Source organism: Leguminivora glycinivorella, chromosome 7 (assembly GCF_023078275.1).
Source record: "Leguminivora glycinivorella isolate SPB_JAAS2020 chromosome 7, LegGlyc_1.1, whole genome shotgun sequence".
NCBI lineage: Eukaryota > Metazoa > Arthropoda > Insecta > Lepidoptera > Tortricidae > Leguminivora > Leguminivora glycinivorella.
The window spans coordinates 20,960,771-20,984,549 of NC_062977.1; the positions used below are offsets into that span (position 1 = coordinate 20,960,771).

The following is a 23,779-nucleotide window of genomic DNA, read 5'->3' on the forward strand; positions in this document are numbered from 1 at the left end:
GAAACGTGAGTAACGATAACGCCAAAAACATGTAACTTAACGTAACGTAATAACACGTTTACCATAATGCGTTAATAAACAATTCTATGTTAAAAACATATCCAAGAATCTGAAGATGTACTCACCTCAATAGCAGACAAATACATTTGGGAGATGGTTCGGTCATTGCAAGGGATAAACCCACTAACATTCGATTCGCAGTCTGATGCCATAGAAGTCATTTTTTTAAGTAAATGTTAATTATGTGATAAAATAACAGATCAGTTTCGCTAATTCGTAAGCCAGTAAAAATAACGAACGAAGTAAACAAAGTTTGAATTGATCACGAATTGACAGTGACACTGACATCGGCGCCTTTTGAACGTTTTTCAAAGTTGCTACGCACTGTTTGGAAGTCTTCTCATCTATGTTTACAATAAAAACGTACGTTAGACTCATTGTAATGTTTGTTATATTGTAAGCACATTTAATTGCGATACTATTAAACGTATACGATAACATTTGTAAAGAAGGCAATCGCAATTCACGGAAGTATGTCGCAATTAAATACACCTTTAGGGCCCCCACAGACGGGAGACAAAACTGTTTTGTCTCCGTCGCTCGGTCCAAAGAGCATTGAATCACTACGTTTTGGCTGGGTCTATGGGCTAGTATGAAGGTGCGCACACGAGGCGACGCAACTTTTCATACAAATATGAAACTGCTACTGCTACTTTGCTACTGCCAAAATTTGGTTGACAGGCTATACGACGGAGACAAAACAGTTTTGTCTCCCGTCTGTGGGGGGCCCTTAGGTTTAGGCGACATTGACATTAGCCACACGTCCAGAAATTAACTGCCGATTATAAATATGACAATTTAGGTAATTTTGCTTTTAGAAGTGAAAAATTTTGTACCTCAACTAAAGATGGCAGGAATTAGAAGAAATGAAATTTTTATCTTTTATCACATTTAGATAGAACGTGGATAGAACTCACATCACATTCAACAAACAGCCAGGCAGTCTACCTGCCACATCGATGACCTGCCAGTATCTACAGAAAAGCAAACACGTAGAAGCTTTATGCCAGTATGGTTTCTGAACGATTCGCTCAATGTCAATGTCATTCACCTGCAATAGGGAGAAGTATAGATTTTGGCGAAAAAAATTATTACAGTCGTACAAACGACGTATTCCATTGCAATTGTGATTTCTGTGTGAAAATTCAAGAATTAGTATAAGATACCACGTTCGTTGTCTAGTAATACAGTGTTTGTTGACGTATGTATAGTGTTCCCAGTCCTACCCTATCATTTTATCCCGATTCTTCTGAAATTATTGATTGATATTTTTGCTCTATTATTTTCTACAAAAGTATTCTTAACACCACTTAAATAGGAATATATCGCACTGGTAAGGGAAATACTTATTTCTATTTTCGTTGTAAGGAGGTAGAATAGTCTGTGTTCATACACAAAAAATGTTGTTTATTCCACTAAACTTTGTAAATCTGTAGAGCAAGTGATGTTTTAGACGAGATACAACACAATTTTTCTCAGGAAGTTACCACCATGGTTATTTTGTTTGATAAAATAACTACAATTCAACACTATTAATTTAAATACAAAAATGACTATAGCAAATGTAGAAAGTACATTTTTCATGCATATTTAAATCTTTGAAACTACCAATATATTTTTGTGCAGATATTATATTGTTTTGAAAATGTTCTCTAATGTGTTTTTTTTGATATCCTAAAAGTGGTAAATTAAGCGATACCCAAAAATAATGAGTATTTGAATAATTATTATCCCAATCTGTTGATAAACTGGCTAGAAGTTGTGGGTTCAATATCTGAATAATTTCTCTCTCTATCTATTTTTATTTGGTTAGCTTTTATATCTAATTTAAACTTCTGTAGCATATTATTGTTTGTACCACAATATTCAACACTTAACTTTCTAGTTTGATATTAATTGTAATTTAATTTTCATCATGATTTATCCGGGCAAGTAATGCAATTAAGTGCCATTTAAGCAATGAAAAACTTGAATTCTGGCTAATGATGATCTCTAAAAAATACCTTTTTATTTGTTGTCTTTCAAATGATGATTCATCCAAGTTGTGTTTGGTAGACTTATTATCCATTACTAATATTATAAATGGGAAAGTGTGTGTGTCTGTTTGTTTGTCCGTCTTTCACGGCAAAACGGAGCGATAAATTGACATGATTTTTTAAGTGGAGATAGTTGAAGGGATGGAAGGTACTATAGGGTACGTTTTGTCTCTTTCTAATGTGAGCAAAAGCCAGTAAGAAATAATTGGCAAGATAAGTAAAGTTAATTCAAATATGTTTTGGAAACGTTACATTATTATCAGTGGCGGCGCGTGAAAATGTTCTTTGGTAAAGCCGGAGGAGTTTTTGGGATCTGTTTTGTATGGACTTCTACAGATGCAGGAGAATTTTAAGGAACCCGTTGGGAATAGAGTTGTATCGACGCTACGCCACTGATTATTATACATGGTTTTGGATAGTTTAGTGGATCACACTAGTTAGAGCTTGGTCCATGACTCCATAATTGCACATTATTTTAAGAGCTGGATGGGATTTTAATTTCATTAAAAGAAATAATAGATATATACCCAGTTATAAACTGGAAGCTTGTTAAGTACAATTACATATAGCTTTTCACGATATTTTTATTATAAAATAATAAAATATCTAAAAAAGGTGTTAAGAGTGACTATCAAAAAGTCAAACAATTGATATTGGTAATGACTCTGTCCAAAACTGTACCATCTTAGAGATTATCATTGGGCGTTGTCCACATCAATATAACAAGATGCAAAGCTGCACATAATGAAATTCCTTGATTGCACTATTTGCACCTAGTTGTTTACTCACATTTAAAATTCCAAAACTAGCAAATGAAAGAATTGAGAAACTATGTTGAAAAAATATATCATGCTTATTTGTTAGGTTTAATATGTAGGACCTAATATTATATATCTATAATTTGTTTGTTTCAGTGTATATCTATTTTAAAACTTTAATAGAATCCACGCAGCATACAGATATACACTTGGTAGGTACTCATAGTATGTGAACATTAAAGATTATTCCACACACCATAATATTCTTTCTTCTGATTTCCCCCATTAGTTGGGTAGTTGGTCACACAATGTGGAGATGAGTAGGGCTGATTGAATAAGCCGGCAGTGCGACGCCGTGGGCGCCGGCCGGGCTGGCGTCGCGACGTCGCGCCACTCACGCCGCCCGCCCCTAGCTTCCCCTACCCTCACCCCCACAATAACACACTTACAGCCATTCGCTTCTGTAAACTTGTTACGGCTAGTTATCTCTGCCTATAATCCTTGCAGTGCATAATGGCGTAGACGATGTGTACATAATACGCGACCTAACATGTCAGAAAATGACGCTTGTGCGAGTGATCGAAATACAGAAAACAGTGATGTTGAGAAATGCGTTAAAGAAGATGCCGAGGACAGTGAAAAATCGGACAGTGTCAAAGCTTCTGAAGCGGCGACGGAAGACAAAGTTTCAAAACAAAAGGGGACTCTTGAATGGGAGCTGGACGGTTTCAAGTGTAAAGTGATATGGAAGTTTCCGGAAGGGAGGACGACGCCGAAGGACTACATCGCCTTGTGCTATGCAGGTGAGATTGATCGGTTAAACGTGATAGGATTGTGTTGGCGAAGTTCCAAATCACTAGCTAGAGTCTAGACGATAGGCGTAACGGCTCGTCCAGACGTATAAAACAAGGGATAGACTATTACCATATCTCCGCAGCCTGAATCCGCAATATTGATAGGCTTTTGTTATCTAACATAGATCTACATTGCCTGTAACTCGGGGTAGGTGTCTGTTATCGGATCTCTTCAGTTAATATATGGCAATGGATAGATACTAAAGTCACTAAATTTAAAGCTTCGTGAACATTAGCCCCGTTATTCATAAACGTAATCTAAAGTTATCAAGCCGATAAAGTTCGTTTGTCCCTTTCCGACGTATTGGTGTGTTAGAAAAGGACAACCGAACTTTAGCGGCTTGATATCTTTAGAGTATCGTTCATGAATAAGGGGGTTAGCCTATGTAACCAAACAATCATGCAAGAACTTACAGTTTTCGTTTCGGTTACTTAGTTAAGCACCTAAGTTTTACAGAATGTCTTTGCCATACTTAGATACTTATCTATTACGTACTTCTATTATGGAGGGTATTTTTTGGATACAATTCGAAAGTGGAGCCATCTTCCAGTTGAAAATCCGCAAGCCTTACCGCTCGATCACCAAATGTAGTTTATTCAGGCCATTAGTAATTTCTTATCTGCTTATAATCTAGTCGACATATCTCGTCCATGTCTATACTATGTTGCTTTATGTCTCATAATCGCCGTCTCGTTAAGGCGGTGCTGCTGCGTTTTTGTGTAATTCTCAGTTTTCTATACCCATCGTTTACAAAGCTTTGGCTTATAGACAAACCAGTCTTAGATGGCCTTACAATTCATAAAAAACTTTGCTCCGTTACGGCCATAAGAAAGAAGTATATCTTCAGCTGCCGGGTTTTATAACAGTCCTGGTTAGAGCGACTAGCTCAGCTCGGAGGCATTATAACGGGGTCGCCACCGGTTGCATTAATTGGCAACAGGAAGCGCGGGATCTGTTATATAAGCCTGCTGTATAAGTCGAGACGCGGACAATTCAACCGGTACCAGCATTAAAGGGCGCCAAAACATGCGTTAATTGCCTTGCCTTGATACCTTCTTGGTCCGTTTAGTGCTGGATAAAGACATTTTTATGCTCTTTGCATTTCTAGACTATGATGCCTTAGACTCTCTGAGAAGTCAGGGATTTTTTTACCTTGATATTACTTTAAAAGCATAGGAGAGACGAGGCGACATTTTATAACAACTACGCACACATTATACTTACTTACGTCATATTTTCCTCATCTCATTAAAAAAACCTTGCCGATTACCTTTTCCTAAACGTTTGGCAACGCTACCTACAGCTTTTAGATTTTATTCAAATATTTATTGTCACTGGTTTGGACACACCTCTGTGTGTTTCCTTACCCGCCTGTTGACCAAATACATTTGGCACTACTCCTTTCCCGTATTGACGAAAGTGCACCCACGCATCGTTTTAATTGAGCGCGTGATGAGGTAATTTCACCGCCTTGAGTTCATACGAGATGTTTTCAAAAGGCCTTATTTTATTAATAAGTGGTTTTGAAGAAAATACACTCTTCATAATGTTAATGTTAAACATTTCTTCCGAAACCGCACATTTTAGACAGCAATGTCAGAAAAGTAAGTAAGTAAGTAAAGTCGATATTTAAACTATAAACAGTAAGTTGTCTGAAACTTAGGAGTAGCAGAAGTAATAATTATAAATGATATTAAATAATGTAGCAATTTCGTAGAAAACTTCAACTTGACAGAACTTCTGTAGGAATAATTTGTCAATTTATTAAATCGATGTTTTGTGTGCGATGTAGGTAATAACATCGTCATATTATCATTACCTGGGACAGTATAGTATAATAATGGCTAACTTACGACCAATCACCAACATCATCAGATCACTATTGCAACAGCCGTTAATGCTGTAAATAAAATGTGGATTCCACTTATTTGCCGAACTCTTCTCGAAGGGCCACAATTTGGAGCTCTTCAAAAGTGTAAAAATATGTCAAGGGTCCGCAACGCGCATGTTAAGTATATCAATCATGCAGGCACCGTTGACTGTTGACTCCATGTCGATAAAAAAAAGTTGATTGCGTAATAGTCATGCAAATAATTTTGTCAAAAGATTCTGCCAAAATCCAGTTCCATAATCACTAGTTCTGATCAATATGCGATGAAGTAACATCAGATGCAACTTCGGATGGCAATAAACCGTCAACCGAAGTGCAGTTGCATTGTGCAGCCACGTGCCTACGGGACTGTTACATAACTGCACCCTTTCACTTGCACCGTTGCATTCTGCCTTGCAAAACCGCGGCGGCTGCTGATGATGTCGTTACAGTTATTTTTCTGAGGCTTGATCTGAGACAGTTGTCTTGACTTCCTATTCTAGTTGATGATTGTACAGTCAAGTGTAAAAGTACAAGGTCTACAATACGGGGTGTAGAAAAGATGCTCAAAAATATGTCCTTTAGCTCTTTTGTACTTTTGAGCCCTGGGGTCCTTTCCTTGGCTCCTTGGACTGAATCAGATAAATCCCACTTAATCCTGGCCAAAATAACGTAATATTGATAATTAGGAATTAACGGTATTCCTTTGACTAGTTAAAGTAATTAGGTTACACTCTCCAGTCTTAATCTGCTTATAATTTAATTGCCTTGGTTATTAATTATCAAAATAACACTCCGTTTTGCATTTCCAATGAGTGAAAACTTCAAGTTAAGTGCACATTTAGTGCAATGTGCATTTCGCGATCGCCGGAAGCAGATTTGATGTCGTAGCATTATAATTAGTGGTTGAATCGCACGCCACGGTGCATTGCGCAGGCGGCGCGGCCAGCTCCGCTCCGGCACTGGCATGAATGGGCCTTGCCCCGCCAGCCCGCCACCACCGTTGTGAATGAACCCCGCCGGCGCGTGCGCTACGCTCAGTCGCGCCGAGCCGTACGCGCCGCAACCGCATGCGCCTACTTACAATTTTTGACGTTTCGAAATTCGAAATCGCGCGTGCTACTGTGTTATCAGACTTGGACTTCAGTGACTGATATATTTGCTGCGATAGCAAATATATCCTTTTGAGTTGAAACTGCAGTGAGACTTATTTGTTGCTTTGCGATAAATCTGTGGGAAACCAGCCCTTGTGAAAGCCGGCTTCGCACACCGGTTGTCAGCTCGAATACGGTAAGTTTAATTAAAATTGAATTTTCTCCAGAATATCTTGATATGAAGGTTAGGCCATCTGCTGTGACACGTAGGTTAGGCGCGGTATTATACAAAATACGACAGTGGGTTGGCTTGTAGGTGGGGGCCTACGCAATTTCAAATAGTAGGTGTAGTTTACCTACACGTTGTCATCTTCGGTACGATTAGCTTGAGCAATGTAGATAATTACGATGTAATTTGTAATGTAGAGTTACTTTCACTGTAACAATTCATGCGGCGATTAGGCCGCGCGAGCACTCTCTTCGCCTACATTGGATCCAATTGACATCGTACAAGTCGTGCTGTTTAATTTCATTAATATTGTTTGAGTCCGTAGAAAGCTAGATTTCACATTCGAAACAAAAGTTTAAATCGTTTCGAGCAGATGCGTTTTGGGTTATATGTTGAAAAAAAAAACGGTCAAAAGTTGGCGCCGTGCGTGATACAATGGTCCATTTAATAGGCGCTCTCTTAGCTCTACCTGAGTAGATTGTTGCCGATTTTTTCTCACCACACGGATAGTGTTGTCAAGTCACATCTTTATTGATGAGGTCCGATTGTTTGGAACTGATACAGATCTTTCATTCGATTCGCTATTTCAAACAATAAATAACAGAGTGGAAAAAAGCTACATCCATCAGTGCAGAAAGCTTCACCTATAATATTTCAAGTAGGTAATTGAACTAAGTGTGGGCAATTATTTTTCACTTCAAGAAAAACTACTAAAAATGAAAAAAATTAAAATGAAAATGAAATATTTATTTTCAAGTAGGCATATTACAATGCGCATTTGAACGTCAAATAAAGCTACGCCGGCTCTAACCCTACGCCTCAGCCTCGAGAAGATTTCAGACTATACGGTTTATTAGGGTTTTGGCACCTAAAGGGTATAAACGTGACTATGCAAAACGAAGCAAAAGTATGGCTTGGCTATTCGTAAGTAACGTAAAAATAGAAATACCAGTCCATAAAAAAAATATGATCAATAACGATTTTTTTAACAGGTGTAAGCCTTTATAGTGTCTTCCGTTCTAATGTTTCAACCTCAGAGGTGGCTAAGCTCCAGTAAAGAGCAGTTTCAACCATAGCGTAGCGGTTGCTAAACCCTATCACAAAGTCCTTGAATTTTGCACCATAGCAACTGCCAATCCCAAAAGTAGTGCAGTTGCAACCGTAGCGGTTGCTAAGCCCCATCACAAGCCCTTTTAGAGTACAGTACAGTTTCATTTCAACTGTAGGTGCTAGGCCCTGCCATAAGCCCTCGGGTGTCCGAGCATGTGCGGCCACCGACGGATATTAAATTGACACGCCTCGCCTCGCTTGAACACTCCTTCATCTCATAGTCATTTCATTACACTGATGTACTAGACTAGGGTTACTTGATGTTTATAGGTATTGTTTGTGACTATATCTTATTGGGACCGTGCGCGACGACACGCCACGTGACAGGTGACCATTATGGACAATATTGTCGCCGCTCTCAAGCGAGAAGTAAGTAAACATTGTGAAAAAATTAATGAAATCTTGTGTTATTTTACTATATTAGACAATTTTGGACGATGGTGGTTACAACATTATCGCCAATAACATTAAAATTGTTGTTTTCAGTGAGAAATTAACAAACTGGTGACTAAAACGGGGTTTCGTGTCATCGCTCACGAAATCATTTTCCAACCTAAGACAATGAATAAAGACAAGAAATTGGTGCTAGCTGGGCATTTTCTAGAGATTGAAGACTTTTTTCCACCATTTGTACCTATGTGCAATAAAGTATTAATAAATCATTGGCTTTTGAAATTGTTGATCAGTTCACTGCTATGCTATGTCATTTTCATAGGCTAACTATAGGTATTATAAATATCATTTACATGGTACAGAGTTTATTGTAAAATAAAAACAAACTAGCTATTATAACTTTTAATAAGGTATAGTATACATTACAAAAACTTGTTTCATTTACTTGAAAATATTGGAGGTTTAACAGATATCACATCAAATATGTAATCATCAATGCGATGAAATAAGTTTTCAGGAATTTTATTTAAAATGTGATAAGCCTTCAGCGGATGGACTACTTCTGCTTTTATTGTCTTCGTACTCCTTCGTCCAATTGAATAGAATAGAATAGAATAGAATAGAATAGAATAGTTTATTGTTAAAAGAAATTAATACAATCGTACATTATTTGTCCCGTGGCCCCACACTAGGCTAAGCCTGTCACGTGGCAGCCAAAATAAGGTGAACATAACATTTTGGTATTCTAGTAATATTAAAATTATGCGTTAACAATAAGATAGTTGTGTGTGACTGTGTGCGAGTGTGGGTGTGTGTGTCTGTGTGTATGTGTGTGTGTGTGTGTGTGTGTGTGTGTGTGTGTGTGTGTGTGTGTGTGTGTGTGTGTGTGTGTATGTGTGTGTGTGTGTGTGTGTGTGTGTACATTTGTGAGCGGTCAGGTGATGACTTTCAGCAGCATTTCAATTTGCCTATAGTTAAGATCTTTTAACCAGTTCTTAATTACATGTTTAGCTTCTAAAGGGGACTTTTTAGATATGTTACATGCTTTAACTACAGAGTTATAAATATGTGGATGGAGAAAGTTAGGGAAACGTCTAGCGAACACTGTTTTTGTGGTGGGAATAGGAATTTTAAAGGTTCTATTACGGATTAATGAGCTGTATTCTTCAGAATTTATAGTTTTTCGATGTGTGTGAATTGAGACGCGAAGTATTAGTAATTTCCTCACACTGAGGACGTCCGCATCCTTATAAAGAGTGACCGTTGGAAACCATCGGGGCTTTCCAAGCATGACTTTAAGCACAAACCTTTGGGCCCTTTCAAGGGGTAGTAGCGCAGAGCTAGAGCAACCACCCCATACGCCAATGCAGTACGATAGGATCGATTCACAAATGGATATGTAAATGAGCTTTAGCAGCTTCTTTGGTATATTGAAACCTCGATATTTACGCATTTTCGTCAATCCGTTTCGATTTGTACACAGGAGCACACTGTCTGCACACTTAAGGAAACAAATAAAATGATTTTGGAACATAACTGGGATTGGCTTCCACGTCGACTTTTATAACTCCAATAACATTTGCACTATAAATTCATCGTAAATTCAATTCAATACTTGTATCAAAAGATTACGCACTTTTAAGTAAAACTTCAGAGGTTGGACGACACTTTTCTTCTTACGGCAACTATTCACTTAAACGGTGGTTTCCTTTGCACCACGTTCTTGGAAATAGCTGGAAATAGCTAAAATTTAGTCGATATTTTTCTTGAAGTTATACAATTCACCATAACAAATTTTACTAGGCCCATATTAAATTTATCTCAAAAACGATATGAAAATGTTTACTGCAATATGGTTTTGACAGCGTAAGTCAGCGACTAAGATGTCAATTTTGGCCGTAGTAAGCGCTGTGATCGTTTTAGCTACCCCCTCCACCCACTTTGCACCCTGCCAATAGGTTTCTTATACAATTCTTCATTATTAATTTTTTACACTTTACCTTTAAACTTTATCTAAATAAATGAATTATCTTCGTGTCAGGCCAGAGGTTGGCATACCAAGGCCTTTCAAAATAACCAAAAAGTAAATCTTAGAGGAGTTAGGGGATTTGATATCCTGTGAGATTACTTAGCCTGATGATGATTTCTGCTAAGAAGAGTTCCCATGAAAAGTTTGCCGACCCCTAGTACATAAAACCTCGTTATTTCACAGTTACATGTCCTGCTGGGATTGCGAAAACTTTCCGATGAGACATCGCTTGATGTAGCGAAAAAATACCATCTTAAAAGTGTTAAAGCTTCCTAGGGCGAATAAAATGCTCCCCGCAGTGAAGCCGCCGGATGGACCGATAAAATCACAGAGCTGCAATATCTGTTCGTAATATTTCTTCAAAGGCATTTAATTTATCGTCGCGCTCGAACAAACTCCTAATCAGGTCGGAAAAAACTGAACAATACGCGTTCCGTGGTCGCCATCGCCATTGCTTGTTACAACGTGGGGGCTCGACAAGTATGCCGCGAAGACATCTTGTCCGAGACATTCTCCGCACATCCCATCGTTCTTCTAATATTTATTCGGACTGGATATTAATGCGAATAAGTCATTATGACACTGCATGTTCTGATTGCGCAGTCCGTGCAGACACTGACACAAAAAATGCGACATGGTTACAATGCAGTATCATTCAATTCTTTGGAAGTCAATAATCGCTGAGGTGCTGAGTATAGGTAAATTTTCTGGACAATAGGTTTAAATATGCTGTTCCAAAAATCGTGTTATAAATTATGCACGTATTTCATTTCAGTTTCTTCATTTAATCATATCGTTTGTTCGTTGGAAAAACTGTCCATCGACTTTTGAATGTTTTGAAGCTGACGTTATACCGGGTGGTGGCGCAAACGGAAATTAAACCGACACGCCTGTGTTCCTCAATTCCTCATCTACCGCTTTCATTCCGCCCTGTACTGTAGTGCTCGGTCCTACGCTTTAATTAATCCAATATCAGGGTTGCAGTGAAGAGTTACAGCGAAAATCACTAAGGAGAGTTTTGATTTTTTCCCTTCTCGAAAAAAATGTTGATTTTTAATATCTTACTGTAAGCTATGCTAAGAGCATACGAATATAATAATTTAATCAATGAAAGTACTTTCAAATGTTGCAGTTGTGCAATTACCACATGCGATACTTGAAGCATTCTCACGATCTCTTCACGTCTGCGTCGACCATTAGTCAACCGCTGCTGAACAAGTAAAAGAAGTTGTGAGATCTTTTCTCACGGCTTACCAAGAAACCAACCCGCTGTTTCGTTTAATTCATTAAGTAAGTTTTAAAACATTCCCTCCCGCCAGGTACTCGCAATGTTTTCTTGCGAGGCACCATCAACTTTTTGATAAACGAGTTTGTTCACCGAGTTTATTCGATGGGGACTAGAAGCAAAGCGAGTCCGTCACGCGATTCAATTGCTTAACTTATTGTACGGTTACGGCTCGATGTTGTCTTCCGTCGGATCCACGGACTCGTTAAAGCAAATTACTCCTCGACACGTCGTAAAGACATTAACTTCACACTCGGGAGAGTCGAGCATTGTTGCCGAGTGAAAAACACTGAGAGGAAACGATAAATTATGTTCGAAGTTTATACGATCGGCCGGTAATGGGCCCGTGCCCGTGCGCCCGCGCTCTCCTCGCGCCCTCAAAGGAATCTGTTTAGATTCGATATTCGTAACGGCCGGCGCTTCCGTTCCTGTCGAAAATATTCTTATCTAAATGGGGTAAATAGTATAAATAGTCTTAGCGAAATGCTCTGTGAATCCCTAATTAGTTTAAGTACCTTTAGGAAACCACTAATTACAAGTGGATACTGAATCATCTGCGATAAACATAATTTAAAAAATATTTAGGAAAATTACTGTTGTTCTGTAATAAATTCCTGGTATTGTTGATAACCTTTAGTACTTACAAAACCTCTTGGGATCAATATTGTTATCAGATATCGTACATTAAGTACGGTACAAAAGTTACGGTTACTCTAAATAAAAAAGCGGAAATCCGCCGGCAGAACAAAAGTCTCATTGACTTTTAAACGTTTATTAAATTTAGTCTCTTCCGGAACAGCCCTCGAAAGAGGGTGGAACTCGCTCATGCAAAAACGGAAGTAGCATACGTCCGCCATATTTTGATTCTGTAATTGTGGCACGGGCTCCGCTTCCGGTTTCTTTGACGTCTTTGAGCAATAGAAAGAGTTTGTGAAAAAAATATTGTTTATGGCTATATTCTCACAGGTATATTTTTTGCGGGTGAAAAAAGTAGCTGACGTTTGGCGGCGATTGTAAAGATTTGGCTGCCTGGTTTCTCAGGATGTTGTACCCTTGAGAAGATTAGTGAAGGGTGGAGGTGCTAATGCTTGTGTGTACGCACGTCCGGTCCGGCGGCCGTTAATTGGTCCCCGTAAAAGGGATATCGTGTTCCCCGCCCCTCGGCTTCCTGCGACAGGTCGCAGTCGTGACATTCGGCCACTTTAAAGAGAAAGCAACGGTTTACTCTCCAATTAATGGTCACATCGGAGTTCTGTCCTCGCACGTAATCAGTCACGATTCTCAGCAATGAGCAGAATGTGAACTTGGTCCCTGTATTAAAAGAAAAAATGAAAACATGAAACAAACTTTGCAGACTTTATTAAATTAAATGTAAACTACTGAGCGGCTTATATAAATAGATGCTTCTAAAACATACGCACATAAACTCAAAATACATTAAGCCGTCGGTGTAAAACGTAGTCTTACGCATTATGAAAGCCTTTGAATATGTAAAGGCTTTCAAGTTGAGTTCCCAGGAGCATTGCAATTATTCAAAGTACAGAATCGTGAAGCGTGGCATGTAACTTCCCATCTTTGCTATGGAGCTACGAGTTTTGTAATCTGAACATCATGGTTTCTTCCCATGACGGCTTTCTGGACTGTGACGGAGTTCATACCTTCCACTCATTAATATGAACTTACTTGCTTTTATCGCCACTTACTAATTGCACTTTTATATGTGCATTTGCTACCATATTTTTAATGTGATGATAATGATGATTGGGACGTAAACGAGCTCCTATCCCTTCTCAATTCACTTTCGTATCGTAAATATACTCCGGGTCTTCAAAATTAGTCTAGAGTATATGTTTATGCCGTACTTAAAGAGTTGCTCTCGCTTTCATGATGTTAAATACATATTTATGTAGGTATTTGGATTATTATGAACGTATTCGTGCGCATCAATATTAAAGTATGTGCTACCTATTTACTTCATTCCATCACGCCGGGCTCCATTGATAGAACTGTCGGTCATGTGTTTACCAGTTAATACATACATTATGAATCCACGTGCAATACATTGTATTTCCCTCTACAATTTTCCTCAATTTAGGGTTGTAAACAAAAGTGGCAGTGTTCGTAGAAACTCTGCCGAATGCCAACGCCGGTAGTGCCAAAACCTCCCGTCCGGGGAATTGAACAATAGCGTGGTGTAGTTCCTAGAAGTCAGTAGTTACGTTACTCGCGTAGCCAATGGATATAGGGAAAATGTGGATGGAACAATAGATAGTAAACACCCACAGAATTCACCAAATAGGACGTCCGATTATAGAAGGGTTATCAGACGCCAGCCTTTACAACAGGCGTCTATCTACATAAGAAAGATGAGACGCAAATTTTAATAACTGCGTAATTTGCTAATCAAATATTACTCGTATTCATTTCATTTTTGTCCTGGATCGAAATAAATAAGTTACAACTTTTTATATTCGTAAATGGCAACCCTATAAATCGGGACGATAGTGTAGATTAGCGAGAGGAAAACCGCAGCCAACAGCTGATTATCATTTAATCATTATGATCTAATTGAGCAACTTGTATGCTCGCGTTTGTTTTGATTCGCACTTGAACATACGAATAGATCATTGTGTAAACATAAAGCAGTCAATGAATCAACTGCCGTAGCTACCTTCCTATTGTCCAGCAGGAATTTTACACCAGCGATAAAATGCATTGAATGCATTTAATGTTATTGTAACGTCTTATTTTGCATTCTGATTCCGTGATAAATTTATCAACGTCCATCGAATCGACAGTATCTATAAAATGTGAAACGATCTTGCTTAGCTTATCAGATTTCTCTTGATTTATTTTATTTGCTTGTTTTTACCAATGTGCTTGCTCTTTTTCACCACCCATTTCTATCAAAGGTTTCGATACTTCTCTCTTTGTGTTTTGGAGAAGCGAAGATTTGTTTTTAGATTTATTTTGTCATCAATAATCTAATCCGGTCTGGTATCAGGCAATTTATTGGCGACAGAGTGGTCCGGTTCCGTCGCACGCGCAGGAAACCCTCGTGATATATCTCAGAATTAGATTCGCTGGAGTAAAAACTCCAATTGCTTACAGAGCTGTGGCAAAGCATTCTATGAACCAGCACATTTAAGTGCAACTTTCATTAAATAGATATTATAAATCTTAGGGTTACAGTTAAATTAGCTGCAATCGCCTGTCTCCGGTAAGCAACAAGAATCCATGCTTTAGCCGATTGACGTCGGACCACTTGCACTATATCGACCGCACTTCCCATATCCGGTATACATAAACCCTCACTAATGCTTTGCTTAGCCGGTTAATGTACGCAATTACTTACTGAGTTTGTTTTGTAGATACCAGCTGTAGTTCCGGTGCTTTACGACGGTCAAATGTTTTTTCTGGCTCCGCAACCAGCAGATCAGATGGACGGCGTTTAATTCTTTGACGTCTACACGTTTCCGTCTCGTTGCGTCGTAAATATACTTTTTACATCGCTTTTAAATCACGGAATTCGCGTATCGATACATTTTCGATGTTTTCGCAGCGCGGAGCGGAAATCATTATGCGTTTTCCTCCGAGCGTTGTACGTTGTCCTGTAAAATTGTATTCATTAAATCAGCGATTAAGCTCCCACCGGTTTTTTCTCGCGAGATTTATTTCGTCAGTCGCCCTCTGATGTCTCTGTGTGGTTGTGTTCGTCGAGTTTTAATCATTTCTCCCACTCGTTTGCTTTACGAGTCCGCCTTTTGATCCGAGCTTTTCAAATGGTGTGCGCAATATACGTACGTCTTCATGCAATGCCGGCGGGGGCATGCGACAAATATTGACTGAACAAATATTTGGGAAGCATGGCAAACACGCGGCTCTTAAGCCCTGTAGGTGGCGAGGCGACGTGTCTCGCGGATGGAGCCTGGACCACGGACATAATAACCTCTGTTTGCCTATAACAAAATCATGTTTGTTCACTCTTAGTTGTATTGGCTGCATGGATCACTAGCTCGTGGACGGATAAAACGTCACGTTCCGTGTGCACAGGTTTGTGTGCGGCTGTGTTCGATGTCATTGCAGGGTGATGCATCGATAAATATTATGAATTGTTAAAAGTTTATGGCTGACCATCTGAACAAAAAAGGATTACGTATTATAGAGGATTATATATTAAAGGAATAGATTTACCTTTTAAAATACTAGACAGACTTCAACCAGACTCCAATTTATATGGGATAGGAAGCGCACGCTGACGCCAAAGTTTCCTTCTAAATTGCAATCAGGTGGCGTACAGACTACAGAATACAGAGATACTGCCATCTCTGTACTAGTCTGTACCGGCCCTTGCACGTAACATGTTGCTGTGTATCACTATCACACTATTCTTTAAATTGTTCTACCTTTGATCAGAATGGAGTATATTGTTTGTTAAATTGTAAACACTATCATGTAGCAAAAAACAAATTCCTATAGTTGGCGTATTCCAACATACGAGTTTGTAAAGCCAGCATCCGTAAACACGGCGCCAAGGCCGTTCGTGTTTACATGTCTTCTATGCGCAATGCCCAAACAAATTACTAGCGCCATTATTTATCTTATACTTTTAAACGAGCAATTCTTGTATATTTATTTATTTATTTATTTATTTATTTAATATATATTTATTTTGACGACGATTTCGCAGAAATTTGTTATGTGGGGGTTTTTGGGGGTGAAAAATCGGTCTAACTTATCCTTAGGTCCCGGAAAACGCGAATTTTCGAGTTTTCATGCGTTTTTCTTCGCGCGCCATCTCGTGTGCAGTAGATGCTGGAATTCTTTCGGTCGATTGTACTATTTATTGCAAACACTAGGTGGCGACACAGGTCAAGGCTAAAACGAATAGAAAATACACTATTTGAGTTTTTGTGGCGAAATGCGCGCCATCTCGTGTGGAGTAGTTGTGTTGTTAAGGCTGAGAATTCTTTCGCTCGATGTAGGTACTATTCATTTTTGAACTAGATGGCGACACATGTCAAGGATACGAAACAGAACCGAGCAGCGCTTTGAATTACAGCGCTCCGTAAGAGCTCCATTAGTTTTGATATGTGACACTCAATTACTTTGGATAGCTAAATAATCCATGACCTTCTTTCATCATAACATAATAGTATCATTTACACCACCAGTTTACGCTTTGGTTTACTATGACTTTAATCCTGCCTAAGATATTTTCTTCAAATACCGTTTTCATTCTTAAAAGCTTGGGGTCATTAGCACTAATGATAATTACGAGTAAAAGAGAAAATTTAATGCAATAACCAAAAGCTATACGTTTAAAAAACCTACAGGCTACGAATTATTTATATTCTTCTCAAAATATTAAAGTAGGTGTAGGTACTAGGTACCTACCCAGTTAATTAAATATCCAGCGGCTCGAACTGTCGCTATTATTGACAGCAAAGGAAATCGGTTGTCCGCGTCAGAGTGAAAAGCGTGTAGTTTCCAATGTCCTCGGCAAAGCTGGCAGTTAATAAACAATCTGATGTAGGGCTACCTGGCGCCGGAATTGGCTGGAATCTTGATTTTTGAGGCAAATAGAAATGAATAGGTGCAAGAAAGAAATTTAATTTCTGTGTCACGTCGTCCTCGAAGATAGTATGGAAGCCGATAGGAATCTAATATGTGTCAATGTAACAAGGTACAAATTGCTACTGAAATCGAATTCTTTGGACGTACTTAATGGTCGTGAAAATGATATGTTTTACTGTACATATCATCAAAACATTATGTACACCTTTTGATGGTTTCATAATCCTATGAATCTATAAATATTTCCGTAAGTAGGAGGGGTTTTTAGTATCTGGTAAACAGCACCAGTGATTTTAAACTGCTATAAAATCTGGTAAATCCATATCGGTAACCCTAGTGGCGTGTTGCAAATCGTCAGCGGAAACGGGTGCCGGTAATGAGCTTCGGATGTCGCTCACCTATTGTACCAGCTAATAGATATCGACTTCCTCAGCTCAGGTACTGTCCGCATATTCGCATTGCTCTTGCGCAAGTGAACTGAGCTCTTTAACCAGTGTAAGGAGATCCAAAGATCTCCAGTAACCATGCTTAAGCAGAGCAATTTAGACTGGTCTGTTTAACTTGGCGATGAGAATGACAGCATCGGTGGCCACAACTGAGCGTAATGGCGTATTGTTTCTGCGTGACCAAGTCTCTCCATAGACCCGAGATACGTCCTGGGCCTGAATACTAAGCTGATTTGAATAACTAGTTTGCATCTGTTGTGTTTTTATAACAGAGTACCAAACAAAGCCTAATAAAAGCTTGAAACAGCAGATGTGTCACATTCTTTGCTAACCCTTTCAAATAGTATGAGGATTAAGCAATATTGACAGGTTGCTTAGAAGCCCAAATGAGGGTTACAATTTCATGAGTGATCTTTCTCGCTTATGAGTAATAAAGAAAGGATACGAAAAAAATACCTACTCCAGATTCTAACATACTTATAGGTATGTAGGAATAGATTTTTACTAACAGTTTACAGTGATTCATAGGTATATGCAAAAAACGTTTAAACACGTACGCAAACAACCGGCAATGCACTAACTGAACCAGGTTAGCCTGTCACGGATCTGCAGCGGTACCTAAAACGATAATGGCTTTGGCATTTACTTCATAAAGTTCAGGCCAGTATTGCACTCTTTTAGCGAGCCTTTGACTCATGCATCGGAATTGATCTGTACTTAATGTCTTCTGCGTCATCCGAGATTAAAGTTCAGAGTATTCCTTTTTAAGATGATACTTACTCTTATTATTCATCAATACGTTTGTGTTTCGTTCGAGTATACCCAGCCCAGCCTCAGCTGGAATCCGGTTGTAATCTCTCCTAGCTTCACTTAACTTCTCAAGCAGGAGAATTCTGAGGTCTCTTGAAATACTACTATGTTCTCGGTATCCCTGAAGGTATTGTGTCTTATGGTATACTCATGGTATTATACTGGTTTGTCATAGTGAATTCTAACTAGCGGTTGTTAAGCGGCAGGAATGAAGGCAAAGGTAATCGGTATGCATTCACGCTTGGTTTTGATTCAGTTTTCAACCGGCAAGCCGCCGTAATCATAGATCACGAAATGCCCCGTGCCCTTCAAAAAACGCTTCGTAAAAAGAATGATACGCGTATTTTTAGACTAGCACCATAGTAATGGTGCGGCTAAAGAAAGATTTTTCGCTGAGAGGCTCGAAATGGTCACGATGCATTACACTGCAATCGATGAAATAGCTTTTGAATGTTGTCTGAACACTTTAGCAATTGTGGCATTTGTAATATCGTCGTATTGACTAACAGAATTATTTTGCGAATGCTATCAACAGCAACAAATCAGTAATCTTAAGCATTTTTCAGGCCACTAACTTGTCGGTAGATTTTATGTAGCTAGTTAATATCCGCGTTACAGCGTATCAGTGCAGTGTTCCAGCACGCTCTTCGTCACGTTCCGCGCCCCGCCTGGGAACACGATACACGACACGCTTCACCCTTCAGCGGCTTCAGCAGTTCCGTTTAACTTTGTAAATTATTTGCCAACTAGAAACAATGACTACGCAATTTTTGCTGCCGAAAATAGCGCATGGATAAATCAGTTCTATAGACTGACCATTTCGGCAATTGGCAATCATTAATCATTAACATATTACGCATTTGTTTATTCCCAAATTCCCAATCATGTTTTTGGGGGTACCCAAGGCTAGTGGGTAAACCTAAACATGTGGTCAGTAGCTAGTTAGCAACACGTGTGATTCAATTGCTTAAATTGACGATTTAATCAATTACATAGAAACAATTTGGCATGGAAAATCCTAAATGCAGCCTTTGATCACAACATCGGAATGTTTCTCGACCTATTATCGTAAAGTGAAGGAGACGTTTAGGCAAATTTATTGAAACCCATCAACAAGTACCAATACATATTCCCTTGTACACCATATGGCCAACAAGCTAAATGTTTCAAAATATTAAATTTCGTATCTGAACATCAGTTACAGTTACACGTACTAGGCTAGCAGGATGGTGGCAGAGCTAGGTAAATGCACACCAGCTGGCGTCATTACCTCGCGTCGTAATCCCTGCGCGGCACGCGCGGACACGCACGCTTAAGTGGGTTACCATGGTCCCGTCCGACCACGAAGGTCGGCGTGTTGCGTTGCTTTACGTCTTCTGAATTAATGTTAACAACTATTACGTGATCTGGACTCAGATCTTCAAAACGGCACGGGAGAAAAATAGACTAGTAGTAGTAGTAGGTCTACAAAAGTATACGTACAAGACGCATGTGATCTGATCACGAAGTTGCGATTTTCCTGAATCTATATTTATGAAATTGTTTTGATGGAATTTACACAACATATATAATGTATTCCTGGAAGAACGCATAACTCGATTTGCTCGCGATTTTATGAGATGGATATCCATAACTATGCAATAAGAGTACTCATAACGAAAATATGTACATACGTAAGAAATTTCGGCATCCATATGAAACATGTCTTCTTTAGAAATACATAATTATGAGACTAATCTCATGCCTTAGGGCAAAGAAATGAAAATCATCAAAATTAGGAAGTACCTCTACATTCGTTCTTTACTTGACAAGTAAATGGTGTTTGGTAAAGAGATTGTGGGATTTATGAAGCGAAAAAAGGGTTCCAGGAATGAAAAGTACAGCATACACTTCTTCACATATAGGATGACCTAGATGAACGATAGCCTTACAACATCCCACGATGAAATATGAATCTCGCTGACGTAAATTATGAATGGAATTATAAATTGAGTTCCAATCCCATCGTCCTTGATATGGTTGGACTCGTTCCACTTCCTGCAGCGAATTGTACACACAGAGCACGTCACTCATTCAGACGCAATCAAAGGATCGTGAATGAGATGTTTGCTATACCTATAGACTTGATTATGTGCAAGACTTGAAGCGTTTCCTGTTATGTGGACCGATGCTATAAACGCTCCGTGGGCTGTATGACTTCTATATTATAACGTTGGCTGGAATGTGTGGCAAAATTGAACAGTATGTTGACTTTCACAATGCTACTTGTTCTTGAAGTGGCTTGTTGAAAATAAATGTTTACTGAATGTGATCTTTCCACTGAGATTTGCGCTAAATTTACTTAAATACAATATAATGTATTAATAATTTTATAATATGATTGTTGCAGGTATGTTGCTGTTTCTATCGGAGAATCTACACAAAGTTCGGTAAATTTAACATGAGGAACCTCTTCGTATCAAGGAAAGCGTTGTAATAGCTACTATAAATCGGAGAAAACTGGTAAACCATGAACCATGATACTTTGCTTTGATAATTTGCTTTTTTGAAGAGTAGAATGATAGTCTTGCTGCTGTGGCACAAGTCTTTACTATGATATAGTTTAGTTTAGTTTTATTTACCTATACCTACTTACTTCACTTTAGTATACCTACTTGCCACTTCCTAAGGCGTCTTATCGCTACTAATAACTCATAAGCTCTATCATACATATGTATGACCGCGTATCATTGCACAGTATCAATAGGCAATAGATGCGATGTCTATAATTAAGAACTAATAGCGATCATTTGTATCCATGTTAGTCGCAAGGGCCGCAGGGCCGGGCGCCAAGGCCAGCGAGTTCGTTAGGGCCATTCATGGATGCCTGCGCGTGCACACCCCCCACCACCCCCCACTTCACTACCCCCCGCCGCGGCAGGATATTCCTCCGCCGTGTGCTATGCTGCTTGCTCGATTGATCGGTTTCTTTTTAGAATCGGACTGAGGCAAAAAGGCATCACGCGCAATCGTAATTCACCGGATGCACTAACGAGTGTACATTTTTTAAGACTCGCCATGCGGCATTTGTTTGTTTTTGTTAAAGCCCGTGTTTCCGCTATCCATGCTCGCTATTATTCGCTAGAACAACATTGACACAAAGTAAACTTTTCTCTAGCCGCTATAAAAGTCTCTAAATCTAAATGTTCGCCTACGATACAGCCTCCGAGACGAGCGTTAATGATTTAAGCGTTTTGGTACAAAAGGCGCGGGAAGTATTCAGCGCGAAAGTCATTCATATTTCATCAAAGCAAAGCCTCGTTAAGTAGTCGGCGCGTCGTCTAGAATACCTTTACCATATAGCTTTTTTATGAGAATGTCTGCTGCGACTCCATTTTATAGGTTGCTCTGTCGATTTTTACGACCATGCATTCCGAGGACTGTCCGCTGCAAATGAAATATTAATGAGACTCAACCACCTTCGACAATGCAAAACCTGTACCCCTTTATGTTTCAAAACGATCTTAAGAATTAGAGTTAATTTTCATTTAGAACAAAGCTTTAATTTTAAGCAGGCTAGTTTCATTTCCGCTTGTCGTTTGGATGTGGGGAACGACGCGTTATGGACGTGCATTGTGGGCAATTCGTCATGATTTGCGTATGTAAATCGATGAATTTCGGTTGCGCGTTTGTAACGGTATTTTCGTCGGTCTATGGCAGGAAGGCGAACGCTATAAACACACTTTCAGTCATGTAACACCCATAAGAGCTTTGTAGACAATAGTTCACTGTGCTACTTGATAGAACTTGTGTTTTATAATTTTATCTTGCTTTCATAATTCTGGCTGCCACTATTAATGGTCATTAACTTGTTGAAGATAACGTACCTAACAAATCTTAAATTATCAAATTAAATTATAGTAATTTTGACAGAAAAATAAATTTAATGAAAGCAGCAATGGCAGAAGACTGGCTACCTGACGCTGAGCGTAATTTATGCCCACGCTCTAGATTATGTCATTCAAATTCAAACATTCATAAAGCGCGCTTTTCAATGTAAACGGATTACCTATATCAATTCAACAACCCGAGAATTTGGTATTAAAAATATTCCGAGACTTCTAAATATATAAAAGAAGAAGCTGACTGACTGACATATCAACGCACAGCCGAAACCGCTGGTCCTAGAGATTTCAAATTTGGCACGTAGGTTCCTTATATAGTGTAGAGGAGCACTAAGAAAGGATTTTCCAAAATTCACCTCCTAAGGGGGTCAAATGGGGGTTCAAAGTTTGTATGGGGAAACAAGATTAGTTTGACTATTTTATACGAAACTTCACAGGAAGATTCCTTAAGACATATGACTGAATACGTGTTTCAGGTTTTTTGAAAATTTAACCCCTAAAAGGGTAAAAAGGGGGTGATAAAGTAAAAAAATCAATATGGGTATCGTTTTTATGGTTTATCGGGTCACTGATCACGATAAATACAACGTTTTTAAAATCTAACGAGGCGGAAGTGAAATACCTTCTCCCCTGCTGTGGTGCAATGGGGTTTAAATATCAAAAAAATATATAAAAGAAGATATTGACTGACTGACTGACATATCAATGCACAGCCGAAACCGCTGGTCCAAGAGATGTCAAATTTGGCACGTAGGTTCCTCATATAGTGTAGAGGAGCACTAAGAATGGATTTTTCAAAATTCGCCTCCTAAGGGGGTCAAATGGGGGTTCAAAGTTTGTATGGGGTAACAATGTTAGTTTCACTGTTTTATTCGAAACTTCACAGGAGGGATCCTAAAAACATATGACTAAAGACGTGTTTCAGGTTTTTTGAAAATTTAACCTATAAAAGGGTGAAAAGGGGGTGATAAAGTCAAAAAACTAATATGGGTATCGTTTTTACGGTTTATTGGGTCGCTGATCACGATAAATACAACGTTTTTAAAATCTAACGAGGCGGAAATGAAATACCTTCTTCCCTGTTGTGGTGCAATGGGGTTAAAATATCAAAAAAAAATATATAAGAGAAGAAACTGACTGACTGACTGACATATCAACGCACAGCCAAAACCGCTGGTCTTAGAGATTTTAAATTTGGCACATATGTTCCTTATATAGTGTAGAGGAGCACTAAGAAAGGATGTTTCAAAATTCTCCTCTTAAAAGGGTGAAATGGGGGTTCAAAGTTTGTATGGGGAAACAAGATTAGTTTGACTATTTTATTCGAAACTTCACAGGAGGAT

The 23,779-nt window shown here is 38.9% G+C and overlaps 1 protein-coding gene across 2 annotated transcripts in view; it reads left to right on the plus strand.

Moving 5' to 3' along the window:
* Window positions 1-1,138: 1,138 nt before the first annotated feature.
* Window positions 1,139-23,779, plus strand: part of LOC125228337 (E3 ubiquitin-protein ligase HECW2) — a 166,041-nt gene continuing 143,400 nt past the window's right edge. Inside the window, exons 1-2 of one of the 2 annotated variants that reach the window (XM_048132866.1) lie at window positions 1,139-1,393; window positions 3,362-3,657. In XM_048132866.1, coding sequence (XP_047988823.1) covers window positions 3,405-3,657 — 253 coding nt within the window. In that variant the 5' untranslated portion in view covers window positions 1,139-1,393; window positions 3,362-3,404. Of the gene's footprint in view, window positions 1,394-3,361; window positions 3,658-6,645; window positions 6,870-23,779 lie in introns of those variants that run through there. The other variant, XM_048132867.1, reaches the window with a different exon arrangement.